Genomic DNA, 19,666 nt, shown 5'->3' on the forward strand with positions numbered 1-19,666 from the left:
TATCTAATAAAAAGATCGATGTTAATAGCATTTTTTTTTATAAAATCGATGAAACAGAATTGATAATGTTGTCGATGTTTATTTTAAACTAAATTTTGCCACAAATAAACATCTTAACGTCCTTGCTTCAAAGTTTGCATCAGAAAGACATAACGCTAGACAATAAGGTTTAGTTTGGTTTCGTTTCTTATGTTAAAAGATGTATGTATATATTATGAACATATCTTGTACCCGTTGCCAATTAATATGATTATTGCAAACACATTACTTTTTTATACATTTATAATATTTTCCTAATTTTAATTAATCTTGTAGGTGAACTATAAAAGAAATTTGAAACGTTATATTTGTATACTATATTAGGTTTAAAAAAGGAAACTCCAAAAATTGTGTGAGAAATTTCACTATATATTCGGTTGCTTCATACACATCTTTAAGCTGATTAAACTTGACGAAAAAAAATTACGTGCAGAATTTTATTTATTTCAATTAGGGAAAGATTTATTATAGACGTTTTGAGCTTGACAATCTTTACTATAAAAAAAGATCTATGCAAGCTATAATGATTTTCTTTTTTAAAATATATACAAAGTGTTATTAAATCTTTTATAAGATATGGTAAAAAAAAACCTATTACAGTGTGAAGGATTTTTAGGACAGTTTTAAGAATATTTTTTATTTTGTTTATAAGCTTTTCTTAGGTCAGGGCGAGTTTGGAACCTCCGTATCTTTAAGCTTAGGTGTTATTTTATTAGAGCAATTCTGATTCCAGTAACCATCGAATTAGCTGTACTTATATTCTTCCGACCTACACAAGTGATCACTATAAATAAACTTATTTGATTAAAATTATGAATAAATGTAACAGATCAGTGTGGAACATTGAGCACGCTGGCCCAAACGCTCCTCGACACGCCTTCGGCTATTTGCTGCTCCAAATTGCTTCACTGACACCGTCTACATTAACCGTAGAATTATTACTTGCCTATAACGACTTACAGGTAAAGTTTTGGTGCTGATTGTAAATTATACGACTGTAAATCTATACTTTAACAGCAACATAAGTGAAAAGCGCTAAAAGCGCTAATATTTCCTTCTCTATTGTTTATGATAATATAATATTATACAATTGTTAGTAAGTTAGTTCAAAATTTTACTGTAAGACTAATTGCCTCATATTTAAAGATGTCCTGTACCTAAACAAAATTGCTAATGGTCTAGTTCAGTGCTGCGCATCCTTTTCTTATCTACGGTACACTAAAATTTTTCCTATAATTTCGTGGCACACCGAGATTTAAATTCGAGAGACAAGACGAGGCCTGCCACTGTGTCTTAAATACAAAATGTACAATGAACAATTGTAAAATTTTAATTTATCAATTTTTACCGCGGCATACTTGTATCCGACCTACAGCACACCGGTTGCGGAGCACTGGTCTTGTGGATTCTCCTAACCTCTTCTCACGTGTTAATATAGAGGGTCTGCTAGGGATCAGAAAATGTCTTTGGTTGCCATTTTGTCAAATAAATTTGGGTCAACATTTTTAACTTCACAGATTTTATATATGTAATAACGGGATAGGAGCAAAAATCTATCTATCTTCCGATTCTCTGCTACATTTAATATATATACATACTGCATGATTTTCATTAACTTATATATCAAGTAATTTAAAATAAAATCTGTGTAATTCCTAAAGCATAGTGAATATAAGCATTATTCAATTTGAGAATAATGCTGTCCTGTTCGCTATGTTCCAGGAATTACACAGATTTTTTTTAGTATAATTTAGTCATACAGTAAGATTAGTGGAAATTCTGAGTGGTAAATATAAATTAAGTTAAAAAATAAATTAAGAAATAATAAATATTGATATTCATTTGACAAACGCATGAAATTACGTTAATGGTCCACTTAAAGACTACTTCATTACAAAGGCCACGTTTCGATGAACTTTTCAACGGGCCGACAGCAATAACCGCCCGTCGAGAAAGAGGTGAACTTCATTAAACAACATCAAAGGGCAAAAAGTGGCCCCGCACTCCGGAGGAGGAATCTAATTTTTGTGGCGACTTTTATTGAATCCCGGCCCCGTCAACTAACTCACTTACTCGCCCTAAGCTTTTTAAAAGTTGCTCAATTTTAAGTTTGTTTGCGCAGGTTAATTAATTTACTGCCGGCGGCCCTCTGAAGTAAACTTTATTTCGTTTATTGACATATTTTCACATTTTTAATTGAATCTTTCTTTTTTTTTTATTGACTACGTTTAGATAAATTAAAGAAAACATAATAAATCATACGCCATTATTACATATGTCATCTATAAATCTGTTGTACCTCCAAATAGATTTCCAACAGTACAAGTAGGAATCAACATGCATCCACCGTCTTTCAGTTGCTTCAACTTGCCAATCCGCTGTTCATCTACGCATCTCCTCATTCTTGATGTGATCACGTATAGAAATCCCGGGCCTTTCCATGGCTTTTTAAGCGACTGTGAGCTTGCCAATCCAGTCCAGATATGTAGCTATCATTCATATTATTGAAATATAAGTAATTGATAAATTTAGAAAAATAAGCATCTATTTAGGTCCCAGCGGCTGTTTTAAAGAGAAATAAATACGATTTTATTTATATTTCTACCCAGTAATAACCGTGATAATGGTAGGCATAATTTTTATTTGCGTGCTTAGGTGAATTTTAGTGCTTATTACAAACCCAAAGCAGCAGGCAGTAAGTAGAAATTACCAGGTTTTGGTTTAGTAGACAAGATATTTAAAATTATAATTACAACGCGCCTGATATTGCAATAGAACTTACGCCTAATGAATATATTTACATTCATTTGATAGATTATAGTTTGATAAAAAGAAATAGATAAAGAGGATTTGTATATTTTGAGCGGTTATCTGCGTTTTGCCTGCGTCGACGCGGTCAGTCGTAGTTCGGATAATTATTAAGAAGAGGCTGTTGGAAAAGCGGAACTTTCTCAATAACGGAGGTGTTGCGCGTGTGTGCGTGCCGCGCGGGTGTGTTGGTTCAGGATCAGTGGCCGGTGTGCACCTGCCGGTCGGTTCCCACGCCTCGCCGCCTGCGCTACCCCACCCCGTGACGTCACATCCATACCATTGCCGAACGCGTTTTTTTTTTCAAAACAAAAAACTTTTTTTTTCTTTCGCCGTTCTCATTATGAATTATTCGTTATAACAACTAATTTTTAACTGATTACATCGCGGCTTATTTTTATATATAAGGTGAAGCTTTTACTCCTATTTCCAATCAACCTGTATAAAAGGATTACATAAAATATGTTCATAAATTTACTTATTCCGTTCTGTTGCGACAGGATAGTCACTTTTAGTAGTACAGAGTCGGATTGTAAACAATATTTAATTTTTATATCTAATAATCTGATTTCTGTGAATACATTTTCATACTGTAATATTATTGCGATATTTATTATTTCTGAAACTATTTTCGGATCGGCTTTACTATACATTAATTTGCAGCAATTGAGCTGTACCCTTTAGTTATAGGCACAAAAGTTTTACAAAGCTACTACCATAGGGAATGCTTTCCACCCTATACATAACTCTCAAATATTAAAAAAGATGGCTAGGTGTACCCACCTATAAAATGATTAAATGTAAAACCAAACATAACAATCACTGTCAGACTTTTAGATATCATGAACATTCTGCGTAGACTGAACATTAAACAGGTATTAACAAATTTGGAGATCATCGCCATCATTAACGCTTCTGCACTAAGATGTCCACAGCTGGACAAAGGCAGTAATTCTTGACAATTATTTCCAGTAGGACCGGTTAGAAGCGGCTCATCTAGTTCGAGGATACCTTGGAATAATGGAGACATATAGACGTCAAACATTTCAGCAGTTTCACTACTTAAACCATTTGAAACATCGGGAACATTAAAATAATTCGCTATATAATGCGTTACAAATTAACGCTCAAAAAGTAGATTTTTAACTTATTTATTCTAGAGCAAATATGCATAAACTAAATATATTTTTAAAGTATATTCCCTCTTAATAAATATAATTTATGTCTATTTAAGAAAAAGTTAACAAATGCAGTTTAGCAAATGTGTTCATTATATTATACAAACACATTTTTAATGCTCCACAGGATGTTTTTCCATAAGGGACACAACAGGTAAGCCTGTTATAGAACTTCATTGCCGGTAAACTAATAAAAAGCTGTGTTTTGTCGTGTTACCTGTTTAAACATGTTACACTTAACTGATCACATAAAAAATAATTCTGAATATTAACCACAAATGCAAATAAGCAGTCTATCGCCGTACCAAATTAAACTTGGGTTCTATGAATGAAAATTGTATATGATATTACGCCCCTTTCTTCGCGGAATTATCAGGCGAGAACAGAAACATTAGCAACGATGTTTATTAAGTTACAGATCTGCTTCTGTTTATTCATTTAATGTGCAAATAGTCTTCACATGCGTCGAAAATTCGGCCGTGACAACATTTTGTTTTCGTTCTCCATATTTATTAATATAATGATCACTATTGCCTTTTACTGTACATCGAACTATGAAAGTAGTATTTATGAACATATGTGTTGCAATAAATAATAAATGCTTAAAGAGAAGACTATACTCATTATCAAAGACGGTATAATCTTATTTATATCGTTTTGACTAGAATTCTAAAATTTTTATGAATTCAAAAATTGTAGCCATTGTATAAGTTATGTTCTAGAATTAACCTTTTATTTTTTTACTTAAGATAGTAAATTCAAGAAGTGAACTATATTTTAAAACTATATGATAACATATTTTATAATTTGTATTAAAATAAGTTAACAATAACCTTATTTTTACCGCCATCTATTATACAGTTAATACACTCACTACCACGCCATCTGTCGACTAGTGTTGGAACTTATTCAAATATTCTACATCATAAAAATATACAAACGTTAATGTAGATGGCGCTACTAAACCTGCGCCTGCGCATACTTTTCTTAAATCTCGTAATATCTGAATTTGACAGTAAATTTATAGTTGCAATAAAAAGTTCTTACATATATTATATTGTTTATTCTATATCTTTTATATTTATTGCGTTGTCGAAGTAAAATCGTATTCATCAAAGTAGCTAATTTAATTATGTTATTTTCACAAAATACCACTTAACTACAAATTTAAGTGAAAAAGAGTTTCGTAAGTTAATTTAACTTTAAATATATAAGATGTTTTGGAATGATTTAATACAATTCTTTAATAATGAATGTAAATTTAAACCGAGAATAAGGTCGCTCAATGGGATTTTCTTATTATAAACACAGTTAATTGTACTTTGGTAACTAAGCTAAGTAGCGTCGCGGAAAGTGCGAGTAGTCAGTTGCCTTTGCGAGTTGGCAGGCTCTCAAACGTCTTTTGAGTATCATAACGAGTCAGCAACAGATTTATTGCGACAATAAATCATATTTAGGACTCGAACTTTGATATTAATGTGCGGATTTATTGGACACGCGGGTGCTAGCATGTGCAAAATGCGTGACGTTTCACAATGAAAGTGTTCACGAGATAAATTTACTTGTCTTCATTTTAGCTATTTTTAATAAAAAAAATCAATGTAGTAGGACAAAGTATATTTCATAGATTTTGGAGTAAATTATTTATATTAATATTATTTTATTAAGTACAATTAAAAATGTTATGTAAGTAATATTTGCATTTTGGGATTTGAATTATCTAAATCAACGGTTGCTAGTAACGATTTAAATATCCTTCTTAGTACTAACAAAGGGATGGAATATAGTGACAAGTATATAAAATATGATTTTTGTACGTGCTCACGTATAATCTTATGGCGTTGGAGGAGCTATTAGTATGCAAAGTATGACACCGGCAAGCAGAGGTGACGAAGAGTCCATTTAGATGCGGCAACGTTACCAAAGACGCGGCGTGAATACAACATCAACATCAACGCGATTAAATTATTGTCAAATTAATAAAAACCACACTTTAAAAAATATTTACCTGGTGTTAGGCTTTCAATGTATTTAAATTCTGGCTTATTAATTCTGTTTAGTCGAGATTTATTGCGTTATTACATATTTTCATTTTAATTCCGAATAAAAAATTGCAGTTTTTTGAAAATATTGTGATGATAACAGTTCTGGATTTATAGTTTTTTATTTCTAGCTACTCGAATGAAACTATTATGACACAGTCTTCCGTTTCTCATGTAGCTCTTGGCTAAGACGTGGCTCTTTTACGCTAACTTATTTAACATCAACATAACTATTTCAAAATGCAACCGCTGATCTGATTCTTAAATTATTGCCACTGGAACCTAACTTGGATCATCTTGACTGACTTATCACGAGACACTAGGGCACCATCCCCGACCTCTAATTTAAAGGAAGGAGTGCTATGTTAAATATAATTTTAAATAGATGATAAACATAGAATGTAAATGGATGATAATTTTTGTGACTTACGACGATTCGTGTTCAGACCGGTTCATAAAGCTAGATTTGTATGAAATCATTAAACAGATGCCACGTGGCTTATCATTTTACAGTGGTATTGCTAATAGATAAACATCCTATTATTTTATACCTTATACTAAAGTACTAAAAATTCTTTTGTTACATAAATTTAATCGTAAGCCTGCTGGTAGATTTTTCAAACAAGATGTTGGTAGCAACGTCAAGTCTACTTATGAAAAACTGTAATAAATAAGCATTATCGTTTCGATTTACGCTCTAACTGGCAAAGTTACTCGTCTTGAAACTTATGTTGTAACATATGTTGTATAGCGTAGTAGTGTGTTACAAAACTATTCAGAACTACACTTAGTATCGTTTCTTTACTGAAAAGATAAAAAAATACCCAGCTCATACAGGCATTCAGGGTTTTAAAAAAGCTTTTTTTAAAAACTAAGGTTCGTTGTCGTAAGCTATTACTTAGTAAAATGTTATAAGTCTTGTCAATCAGTGTAAGCTTTGGGTTATAATGGTAACGTGATATTATTAACTTATTCTCAAAAACTATTTACAATTTATTACACAATATCAAATTTTGGATAACGTGGATTTATGACTGATATTGTATATTCCCCATAAATCAACGGCATCCGAAATTGAGGCATTTAAAAAAAATTAAAATATAAAATTACGGATGTATGAATCGACAAAGAGCGCTATTTTTCTGTAAATCAGATTATACCGATATGAATATTTGTCTGTCGATTAAAAAATAATTAGGAGAGGACAAAAAAGAAGCAGTATGAAGTAGTATGAAGTAAACATAATAATAGCAAGGATTACTAATAAATACGCAATATAGATTTATTTAATTTGATGGGGTTAACTACTATTTGTTGTATCAAAAGAATTCGGCTTGACGTTGATTTAAGAAATATTTTTTATCAACATCTACCGTATACTATGAAGTAAAAAAGACATTGGCATTGCAAATTCAAAAAGCTTTCATTGAGTTTTAACTTCATTCATTCGACACTAAAGTTAATATAACCAGTTTGATGATTTTCTACTTAAAACTCGTATAATTATCGGAATCTTGTCATTTGATCAGGCACGTTCAAGTAACGTGAATAAAATTAGTTATCAATTATACCGTCTCCAGCGTGGCAAAACGTCTTTGCTCGCAGCTTATAAGCATGTTACTGTAGATAAAAAAAACTTTTTATTATTCAACGTCTATTAGTCAAAACCTGTTCGAGGATACGGCAATTAAGTATTATGAAGATATCTTTAAAAAAAATTTTAACTTAAAATACTTTTACGCAGATTCATAAATCACAAGAACGTTTGCGTTTATTAATAGAAATGCGAATCAAAGTTTACGTCTTACTTTGCAATCTGCGAATCCAATTCGAATTTGTTATCAATGACTTTCAGAGCGCCGTAATTATATCATATTATTTGGGTAAGTAACTCGTCGTGGAGATCGAGATACTAAAAATGAATACCATGGAACATAACATGAAAATAATACTGATTTTCTTTATTTAAGAAATCCAGATATTGATATATATAGTAAGGCTGGTGTGTAAATGTCGTGATGAGAAAATAATACAGTACATTAAAAATACTACCTTTAAAATACTTATTTAAATATATACTGTTTATAGAAATACCAAAAATCGAATTACTGTTAAAATATTTCATAAAAATTAGTATTGCTCGTATAGTTGTTGAAGCCTATAGACGGTCATTTCAAAACATATACCTTTCCCGAAGATATCTATGGGGGGATATACCGTAATCGGCACGTTTGGCACGCCGGTTGGCGATTGCAGTGTGGTATTATGGTACTCAGAGTACGCTGCTCTGCTGCTCCGAAAACTTGTTTGCGAGCAATGGCAATCCTATATAATTAATAGTGTGAATTATATGACATTGTGTTGCGGGACAACGATCGCAAGTCTCAGTTCTCTCCAGCTAGGCTACCACTGAATACTATTATACATATACTACATAACAAGTAGAGTAGGGATAATTACGTCAAATAGCGGAAGGTTTGAACGGTATCCTGACTCTAGTTTCGAGAAGGAGTTTATTCTGAGGTAGAACGTTTTGGACAGGAAAACAATGAATGAAGTCGCTTTTATAAGAAGGACAACTTAGTTAAATATTATCTTATTCAGATAATAAAGAATATATATTACATAAAAAAAATTGTAAATAGTTTTTTAATTATTGACGGCCACTTTGATTACCTGTCATGGAAGGTATTTATGTAGTCGCTATGCCTTGTAATTAAATAAATAAATGAATAAAAGTTAATTAATTATTCTTATTTACAGTTAAACCCTGTTACACTTATAGGACAATAAAAAATAATATTAGAAATTCCTGTTTTCCGAATAGATATAATCTATAGTCAAGTTAAATACCGCAACAACGGGACCTTACCAAATCATCACCTGTTCTAATATGGCAAAGTTCCTATTATTTGTGATGGGTTCATTCGCCTTGACGCCCATTCAACAATGTTATTACGAAATGACATTTATCCTTGCATTGTTGTAATCGCATAATATTAGACATTAAATTTACAGAATTAATATGATTTACGTAAGGTAATCAATTTGGAATTATAAATAACATGTAATAAAGTGTTCTTTTCGGTACACGTATTTTTAATGTTTATAAATACGCTGTCAATTCTGAAAAAGACCTGATATACAGAATGGCCCCTAATTTAACTTTTCTATTGAAATGCGACAAGCTAATAACTTCTAACAATGCAAAGTCTGCAGCGACAGATTCTAAATAATACCATTGACTTTTAGGTAAAGTGCACCATATATTAACCGATAGCTACTGAGTTATACATCTATCTTTTTAAAGCTTTTACACCTATGTATTAACCCCTGTATTAACATTTTTATGCTAAAACTTATTAACTAAATAGTGTCATATTTAAGGTTCATAGCTTTAATGGATAATTATTTAAATCACATTGTACATAGTTGTTAAACAATACATAGAACTGTTAAATGATCGACTTTTTGACAGACTAAACCAATCATTTATAACTGAATCAAATTATACCGCCGACGTTTTACACGAAATTTGTTAGTGGTTACTTTCGTTTTTCGAAACCTTTTTCTTTTTGAAATTCGATATATTTCAAAGCTGATAAGAAGATTGGAACTTAAGGATTAGGTCTTTTGTTACGGAGTGGAGACCACGACAAGCGCAGAGTAGGACATCTACCCAAAAAAAAAAGACAGATGGCTTTGTTAAGTTCGTCGGAAGATGCTTAACGTAGACCGCTTCCAAGCGGTGTTTAAGGCAATTTATTGATGACTTATTTCTAACTGTTGACTTTTACGGCTGGAATGATGATGAAGAAAACTGCAAAACATGTTTAAGGTCCAGTCACAAATATTCGATAAGATTTTAAAATAGGATAGCTTTCTTGAAAAACATACAAAAATAGTTTATAAATTTTTAACTATATCTGTAAACGTACCATCGTACGTCGTTTCAATCGTGTACGAAATTTATCCCGAACAAACAAACGGATGCAGACATACAAAAATTTGGCAAACGATTCTTTATAAATAACATACATGTAATCATACGTTTAACTTTTATTTTGCTTCGTAGTTTGTAAACCGCCTTAGGATCGACTCTTTTTAAATTATTGTATCACTGTCACTGTTCACAAACTGTAAACTTATAATTAATAGCTGTACGTTATTATGCAAAAGGTTAAACTATGCGAAAACGACAAGTCTTAATATATATTAAAATAGAGTGCTTAAAAATTTCTATTGCCAATTTAGAGACCTTCCTTAAACAGTTTAAGTGTTTTACTCCTGGTCGAAGCAACGATGGTCGAAAATGGATCAATAATAGGGTGGATTACATTGAAAGGCCTTGCAAGGTGTCCTCGTCGTCATCATTTTAGTCCTAGAAAGTCCACTGCTGGACATATTACTGTCCCATAGAATTTTGTTGGGACCGGTTGAAAGACCTTAAAACTTATAAACAACGACCTTAAGAAGGTACTCGCAAATTAAAAAAAATATTTTGTATACGAAATGGGGAGTCAATACCTTTTAAAAATTAAAACATCAGGCATATTTGTCCGATTTACAAGTAGTGCAGTAAGTGAAATTTCAGACACAACGTCAGAAAACCTAACAGGTATATCTTAAAACTAAAAACAGAATCCACTATCATAAACCGGAGTTGCGTCATTAATTTCATTCCAGTGAGGTCGCTGATATCCCAGGAATGGAAACACTACAAAGCTAATAAAAAAACTAAAACCTTTCTTTTTAATCTTTTTTTTTAAATAATTTATATTCTGCGTCATTAATGTAATTTATCAATTTGATATTTTGTAATAGTAATTTGAAATACTCAAAAAATATATATTTATTTGTTTTATTATGTGACTATTCCATCGTTATTTTTACTGTCCAACACGTTTTTTTCATGTTCAAATGAAGATATATGATATATGTACAGTTATGGTATGATGGGCAATTTCATATATCCGATATGAACAACTTAAGATCTTACTTAAATAAATAAAGACTAAAAAAACAGTATTACGTCATATGCGTGGAGTGGAGATGTGCTATGACATCAATTATACAAGAACAAAGCTACGATTAGAGGTTATTTTTGCAATCGTCCGCGCTATCGTCCATTGGCAATGGTCAGTGCGGTAGATCGGCCGCGTCGGACAACATGTCTGCCGACCGGTTGTGTCGGGGTACCAGGCTCGCATAAAGAGCGCTGAGCTTTCGCCGACTCCATTCAAACTACGTTATGAATGAACCTCTCGGTGTGCGTCGGGCGTTAACACCGCGCCAGTGTTGCCACACGTGTTTATTTGAGTCAACATGTTAGGCCGTTCATGAGAATTCTCTTGTGTCAACACATGAGCTTGCTTTCACAGAAATAGCTTTGCAGCTTTGTTTTCGCATAGCAATGTAATGTTAATAAAATCTCTCATTGATATTAAGTGCTCCACTGCATTAGCTTTTTCACTTCAGCTTCTCTCGTACTAAATTTGGATTTTCTTAGCGATTCCATTAATCTTTTTGCACTGAAATAAATTCACATCCACCAATGAACTAAATAAAGTAAATATAAAGATTTATTTTGGAAAATAACATTACAGCGTGTTTTATTATTTATTTTTAAGTGAAACCATTTTCTTAAAGTTTCTAAAATTTTGAGGGTATTAAAACGCACTACGTAATGTGAACTTTTATCTTACTAGTGTTTACGATGTACTGCGTATTTTTTTAGAATGTTTGATAAGTTTAGCTAAATTTAAGACATTAGTCGAAAGGATATAAAAACGACATTATGTCACAAAAACGCTTTTAAATTAAGTGTAATATGCGAGTTATTGTAACATGTATGAGTTGATAGAAACATTTAAAAATATCTTACGTTAGTGTACCTAACACCAACTTTCTTATTCCTGTTTAGTGATTTAAGTTACGTCATGCTATATTGACGTAATATTATTATGGACGCCCAATCGTGTCCATGGCCCAAGAGGCCACATGTGTAGTCAGTTAATAAAACAAAAGAAAATGTCAACGAACTAGTCTGTGTTGTAAAAATATTAAAATAAAGTTCAAAATGAATCCGTAACAATTCAAGCGACACACGAAACTCGCTTTCCACTTCGTCGAGCGTGAAAAACTGCTCTTAACACACCAGCTCAGATAGTATTACTGAGATGGTGGTCAGACCGTAAAGGAAACCGTTTATATGACAAATTAACCGGTTATGGATAGGTAATTATTAACAATTTGTTCAACGGCGGTTGGTATTAAAATATTAACGAAACTATGTACATATATATATACATATATGTAATTTTATTATATTACTTTATGTGCTAAGAAAGAAGTAAATAGCGGTATACATATAAAATAGCTTAATATATTTTTAGTTTCTACTATTGTTTATTTGTATTTGTAATTAGGAAAATATAATGAAGATTCTTCTCATGACGTACACGAACTTTCCCTCAAAATGATCCTTTATAGATATTAATATGAATAAATTAATATACATACATTACTATATTTAGTAATAGTATTAGTAGTAATAGACTAATAGTATATTTAGCCACTTACTGATAGTTTTTATTTCTATTAAATAAATACTTATAGATAATATAAGAAACTAGGTCTTTGTTTTGATTGTAATTTAAAAATATTTGTATTACACATTTACAAACATCAAAAGTTTGAATTTTCACAAATTATATTGCAATGTTTACAAACAAGACGTTAAGTTATAAATGTTTACAGAGTAATGTTGTAACATAGGATTGAACTGAAAATATACACAAAATGTTTGAAGCGTAGTTTCTGCAACATCCCGTGGCACGATCAACATACGGGGGAAGTGGACACCGCAACATCCTCTGAAGTATCGAATGTGGGGACAACGCCTGGCTTCTTTATTTATTATAGCTAGCCTTATAACTAGCCATGCTACGTTCGCTGACAGAGTTAATATCACATTTTTGTAAGCAAGCGAAGGGGAGAAAAGATGATAGTATTAAGCGTACAAAATTACAAAGAAAGTAAAGATGGGTTTACACGTGCTGCAAGTAGCAATTTACGCATTAATAATTGTTATTGTATTTTATTGGCCTAAATATTATATAAATCAATGACAATAGAAATGAACAGTTAGAAAGATTCGTAATTAGCTGAATTATTGTTGGTTTTGGGCGTAGTATACAAGAATTGTTTTTGCCGTTTTATTAAACTAAAAAATATTTTTAATAATCTTAGTCATGGGAAAGCATCTGTTAAATAGCACTATTTTTTAAAATAATGTATTGTATGTATAATTTGTATTTTTCTATTGTGGCTCCAAACGTAAGTACTTCTAAATCTTTAGTCAATATAAACATTATAAATACATGTAAACGTAGCAAACAAACCAACTAATTTAATTGATATCTACAGAAATAAATATAACAATGAAATTTAAAACCACAGACAACTGTTTTACTATCGGCTAGATATTAAAATAATTCCGATGACAGTGATCAAACATTTAAATAAAGTGAACGCTTAAATTAGCGAACAGTTAAATTTGATTCATGCGATGTTTAAGATTTTTTATTTATAAATCAATCGTATATATTTAAGGGCAAATTGAGAATACTCGGCAAAACGTAGGTAAATGTGGGTTGATTCTTGTAATATCAATAACTATATTAAAGCGTAGGCGTTAAAATATGCCACAAATTTTATATGTTTGCATATATGAATTCTAATCTTCGACACAGACTATTTAAATTTCTCGTACAGCGGTATGAGTCACGACGCGTGCGATATATAGCCCAACAAATTGCTCGCACTGTGCATGCTCCCGTTCTCTACATCATTGATATGATAATGCTACCATAGATTTAACTTTCGGTTTGTTATGACATCAATTTTAATGAAGCTGTTCCTGCATACACTATTGCGCATAACGTGTTTTATGAATACTACATTTTAATATTATCTAACACCAACAATGCTTATGCGTCTAACTTAAAAACTATTCACAATTATAATTACATTGTACTTAGTGTGTTTGTTTACAAGTTTCTATAAATATCAACAAATAAAACACAATACATTTAAATAAAAAAAAATAATTTGATAATTAAGTAAATTAATTAAATTGTTTAAAAATACAGAATAACTAAAACCTTATATTTAAACATATATATACTTATATTGAATGAAACAACGTTAAGTCGAAATCGGGTAAAGGATACGTAGTGGAACAACTAAAACAATAAAAAAAGAAAAATAATTTTAAGTACTTGGTTTGATAAAGAGTTCCATTTACTTTAAAAAGCAGACAGTGTTAATATAATATTATTTTTAATAAGTCGTTTACAAAATTGGTTACGGTTTTCTATAAGAAAGAAAGGAAACATAATGATTTTTAGACTTTTAATTTTTTAGGGTTAATAGCTGTTTATTTATTTTGTGTTGATTTGTTAGAAACTCATAGTGTCGGAGAAAAATGATGTTATAATTATAACTTAAACGAAAACATTCTAAACCGCGTATTTGAACGCCTGCGTTTTTCGGATAGTAACTAAAACATTTTAAATACACATACTACATACATAATATATTTTAAATATCAAATCGATTTTATGATGTAAATTTCATACATAAACATACACGAGTACACAAATAAATCCAGCTAATAAGTTACAAGAGCTGTAATTATGAAGTGCAGTTCACCGCGTCGAGATTAATTCGCCCGGAACGCGCTTGTATTGCATTCTGTAACTCATTCACATTCAAATTTCATTCAGCTTTTGTTTTTTATTCGCACCAATTAAATCATATAGTGGAATCTGGTTTGTGACAACTGAATATGTTTATTCTTTTCAATTAAATGCAAAGTTACAAAATGCTTCACGAGTAGCATATAATAAAGTTCCGCAAAATATCTAAGACCTTCTTTTTTTAGTTTTAAATCTATAATTAAAACTATAATATAAGTAATTCTTGTTATAGCATTCAAGACATTTAAGTTAGACGTAATGCGTAGAATTTCTATGTTGACTGCTTTACATGTTTGATGTTACAATGTATTCATTAAGCATTGTTAAATTTCTTTGAAAACGAATGTTGAGTTTCAGGCCGGCTTTTCTCAGCAGATCAGCATTCCGCGCCTGTGGTGGCCTATTATTTATAATGTATAAAATGATTGACGTTTATATCGTTCATGTAAATGGCATTTTGAAAAAAATTATTTAAAATTTTCATTGAAATTTTTAGACTACGTACTTAGATGTTATATAATTCGTTAAACCTCGGTTCAGCGAGCGTTCTAGCTAAGCTTTAAATAAAAAAGGCGGATTGGGATAAACTTAGTTTAAAAAATATTGTTTATAATAAAGCATTTTAATTAAATTATTATTACATTACTAAAAAAGACTTGCAGTGTATGAAAATAAAAAAATATTAAAGTAAGTAGGTTTTGTTTATTATTAAGAAATTAAATCACTTAATAAAGAGATCACTCTAAACTATACAATATTTTTGTATTGGACTACGCTAGGCTAATTATTTTGGACAGTATGACAATGTCTGTCAAGACAGCTAGTAAATAATTAACGTAACATAAATTAAAAAAAAAACTTGGTGAGGCATAGCTTCTAACTGTAAATGAATAATATATCACAGTGTAAATACTTAATAAATGCTTAATAAGAGTATTTTTTTTAACCATGCACAGATGGTTTTCATTCCAATTGCAATAAAACCGGTTATTTTATTTCTTTATATTTGTTTGTTTCTTCTTTGTTTTCCTTTGCAAATTAGTATTATTATGTATGTGGAGATCGAAAATAATACAGTAAGAGGCTCAAGTCTCTGACTTCATCATACATTTGAGTAATGTATCATTTTTAAGTAACACAATAAAGGAATACATAATCGAGCGTTAATTCGATACATGATACTCGTCGTTCCCACGTTAAAATATGTACATAAACAAAGACACATGAAACAATGGGCCCGTATGTGCGGCCCACCCTGGAGACGGACAAACTTCGACACGTCTGCCCGAGCGTTAACCTCTTATGTGGAATAAAATAATTAGCCCCCGGAAATCTTTCCAGCGCCTAATTACCGGTGGACTAGCCCTCGGTCAATGGAGATTTACACTAATTAGCAGTTTATTCCTATTCCACAAATTGTTTTATTTGCTATCTGTTCATATAACTGACGACATCTGATCAAATTTGCACTGTGACAATATTACTAACTAATATATTTATATATATTAAAATATATCGTCGAATCTGTTATTATGTACAAAACGCAACAACTGTTTGACAAATTTATCTCATTTTCATGTGTTTATGTTTTGTCAAGATTGCAACGTAAATATCTAACTCAAAAACAACAATTTTCTTATTGCTACATACCACAGCGTAAATGAAAACTCCTTTTCTTAACTGCGTCATGTTATAATTATCTTTGTTAGATTTATCTTTATCAGGAACTTGAATCAATCAATAAAGATGAATAACTTTCACTCTAGAATAAGTTATTTTTTTATTGGAGTGCCTCAACCTTTTGTCAATACGAAGTCTGTCAGGGAAGGTAGTATATAATAGTAAAAGGAAAATTTCAAGTCTTGAAATCGATCTGTACTATTTAAGAATGTCTTTGTAATCGTTTCAGCCGTAGGATGACTACGTATTACCACTAAATGGATAATTAGAACAAAATCTGACGCTGAATTTATAATTTAGGTTATGCAAAGGCCACGCTCCTGCCTGAAAGTGCAGTTTGCCCGTAACGAGGATGCGCCGTATTATTCTATTTGAGCTTCTCCTATTTGCCAATCATTCGCTCTATATCGAGTACCTTGACGCTACTATTAAACGAGGTAAAAATTTAAATTACACATTTTTAAAATAAAATTGTAATAAACTATATATTTTTTAAGCTCAAGGCAATTTTTTTACACATTTCTGTCAAATACGATTGTTTTTAAAAAAAGTAAGTATATTCTTGTAAAAATAATTCTCGCGGATCACATAAACTAGAACCTTTTATTTGATTATAAAGAGAAATAAAAATAATCCACAAAAACCAAAGATTTCGCGTTGTTGTATTGAATTTGGCGTCGTCAATAGGAGCTTCCTTATCACGTTGATTACATGTTGGAAGTTTTACGAGGTGTGACGTTATGATTGGATCTGTTACAGACAACCTTCAGGATTGTCGTAGTGTAATAACAGGAAGATTAGTGTAGCAATTTTTGCAAGGATGTGGCATACCTATAAGTACTTTTATGTAACGAACATATAAATCCAAAATATCTTTCTATTAAATATAAGGAAGTAGATTTGATATTAATGATTATCGATTTTACATGTTTTAAAGTGTAAACTATTTTGTTTTGACAATTTTTAATATTAAAATTAAATATACAAATTAATACGCAATTTATCATTGATTATGAAGCTAAATCTATATTTTCTTAAATCTTAAGAGAAATCTATGATGAAGTTAAGTAATGTTTTACTATTCTGTTTTCAAACATCTGTTGTTGTCATTGTCGTGGTCTTGTTGTTATTTCTTTGTTCATTATTATTCTGCTGTTCAATCTACTACTTTGGATTGAACTTCTCCTTGGTATTAGAACTATATATACTTAAAAAAGTATTTATTTGCAAGAAGAACGTCTTTATATTTAATTTTTATCGATGTGGTTCTGAAAAGCGTACGGGTGCTCTTTCCAAGCCGCTAGCGTTAGTTTTTCAGGCAGGTTATTCTTTTTGTGCCCACACTTTGCTTTACGAGAACCTTATACTGTACGATTAATTGTAGTAGTTCGTATTTTAAGTTTCTCAACATGTGGGCTTCTGATTTCTTCTTCATGCTCCTTCTATTTTTCATCTAATTAAGTATGTGTTAAGTATATGTCATAATAACTAGTTGTATGGTATAGATATCGAGATTGATTGGTAAAGATTACCTGTAAGGCATTAGGTCCATCACTGAACATAGTGTAATAGGAGTAAAAATGAATTAATCTATAAGCGATAAGATTTATTTAGTTTTAACTTTCTTTATGTATTGTGGATTATATGTAACGTCAAAACCATTTGACATAATTGTTTAGGTACTTACCTAAGGAGGCCTCGGGATCCGAAAGGTCTGATAGTGAAGGCACTTTCTGCATGGCTCGGGGCTCGTCCGTCTCGGGCGGCTCGCTCTTGATGCCTTCAGGGGCGCCGCCTCCTTCATCACACTGCAATGGTAAATTAAATCATGCATATAATTGTATTATTTAATGCAAAATGTTAGTTAAAGTGGGCAGGCCATAAAGCGTGAAAAACTGATGGTCGCTGAGTTTTTAAGGTTGGAGTGGAATAGGGCCTATAAGGGCAGACAACCTAGTTAAAGTTGTCTAGACGCGACCGCTTTTAACCAAATGTATTAGAAGTCTATTGGTGGAGGCCAATAAACGTAGTGCAGTGAAAGTCTTACGACACAGATAATGATAAATATAAAAAGTTGTATTTCAAAGGATCGCATACCGTGTAGCGAGAGCAAAATATTTAAATCAAAAGAAAAGTTATCAATTATACGTACTAGAATATCCTTCTTTCTCTCTCTCCCTTTCTCTCTTAATGGTATACATATTTTATTATTATTTCGTATAACGAATTATAGGGTTACATTTTATAACATACAATATTTAATTTATTATAATTAAAAAGTCATACCACTAGAAGAAAAAAAAAACATATATTTTTTAAGACAAAGCGACACCTGATTTCATTTATTTCAAGATCTTTACTATTATTTACGTGACTACGTTATTATGATAGCTTCCGTCATGGTCACAGGAACCATTATTTTCGTCAATACGTGAGTTAAGTAATACCTAATGTACAAATCTCATCGGAATCAGTTCCATGTCAGTATTCCATTCACAAAGCGCCAACTTCCGTTTACCGGGCGAGCGCGCTACGCTTCAGAAGCACCCGACGAGCCCAGAGACAATACGTTTTAAAACTTTTAAAACTCCGATATATCTAACATTAGACGCGTTTCACGGAATAACGATAGATTTGAAGACTTTAAACAAATAGCAACTCCATAATGAATGCTAAAATTGTCCCGTTCTGAATACGAAATGGTTTACTTGAAACGAAAAGAGGAATTTGCAATTATTTTCCTTACTTGTGATCGTACTTCTCTACGTGAAGTTACGTTTATTGTAAATCTGTCTAATTTTATTTATTTATTTATATTAAATATACATTATTAAAAACATACCAGTAGCAGATGCATTAAAATATCAAATTGTAATTAAGCGATATAACAGTTAAAAATCCTGATTCACGTTCTTACTTGAAGTGTGTACAACATTCAAACTAAACGATACAAAATTTATGTAATGAATATCTTTTATCTAGGAAATTAAATAAATTTATTTACGATAAAATAAAAATTCTTAACACATTAAAAAAAATAGTGGTACCATAAAAAGAACCAGCATCTAACATACAGTTCACGTCTAGTTTAGATGCCATTGGCAACCTTGATATTATATCAATTTCCTATGCTCTGAATTAAATTTTTGTTAATAGA

General features: G+C 31.2%; 1 protein-coding gene across 2 annotated transcripts in view; it reads right to left on the bottom strand.

Annotated features, from left to right (window-relative positions):
- The window catches only part of pnt (pointed), a 177,420-nt gene that overhangs the window by 121,766 nt on the left and 35,988 nt on the right, over positions 1–19,666 (bottom strand). For both annotated transcript variants that reach the window (XM_068763072.1, XM_068763071.1), the window contains exon 3: positions 18,197–18,317. In XM_068763072.1, the coding sequence (XP_068619173.1) occupies positions 18,197–18,317 (121 nt within the window). The remainder of the gene's footprint in view (positions 1–18,196; positions 18,318–19,666) is intronic.

The sequence above is a fragment of the Battus philenor genome, unplaced genomic scaffold, assembly GCF_028537555.1.
Source record: "Battus philenor isolate CCGP_79_NKW_IND1 unplaced genomic scaffold, ilBatPhil1.0.hap1 SCAF_17, whole genome shotgun sequence".
Taxonomy (NCBI): Eukaryota; Metazoa; Arthropoda; class Insecta; order Lepidoptera; family Papilionidae; genus Battus; species Battus philenor.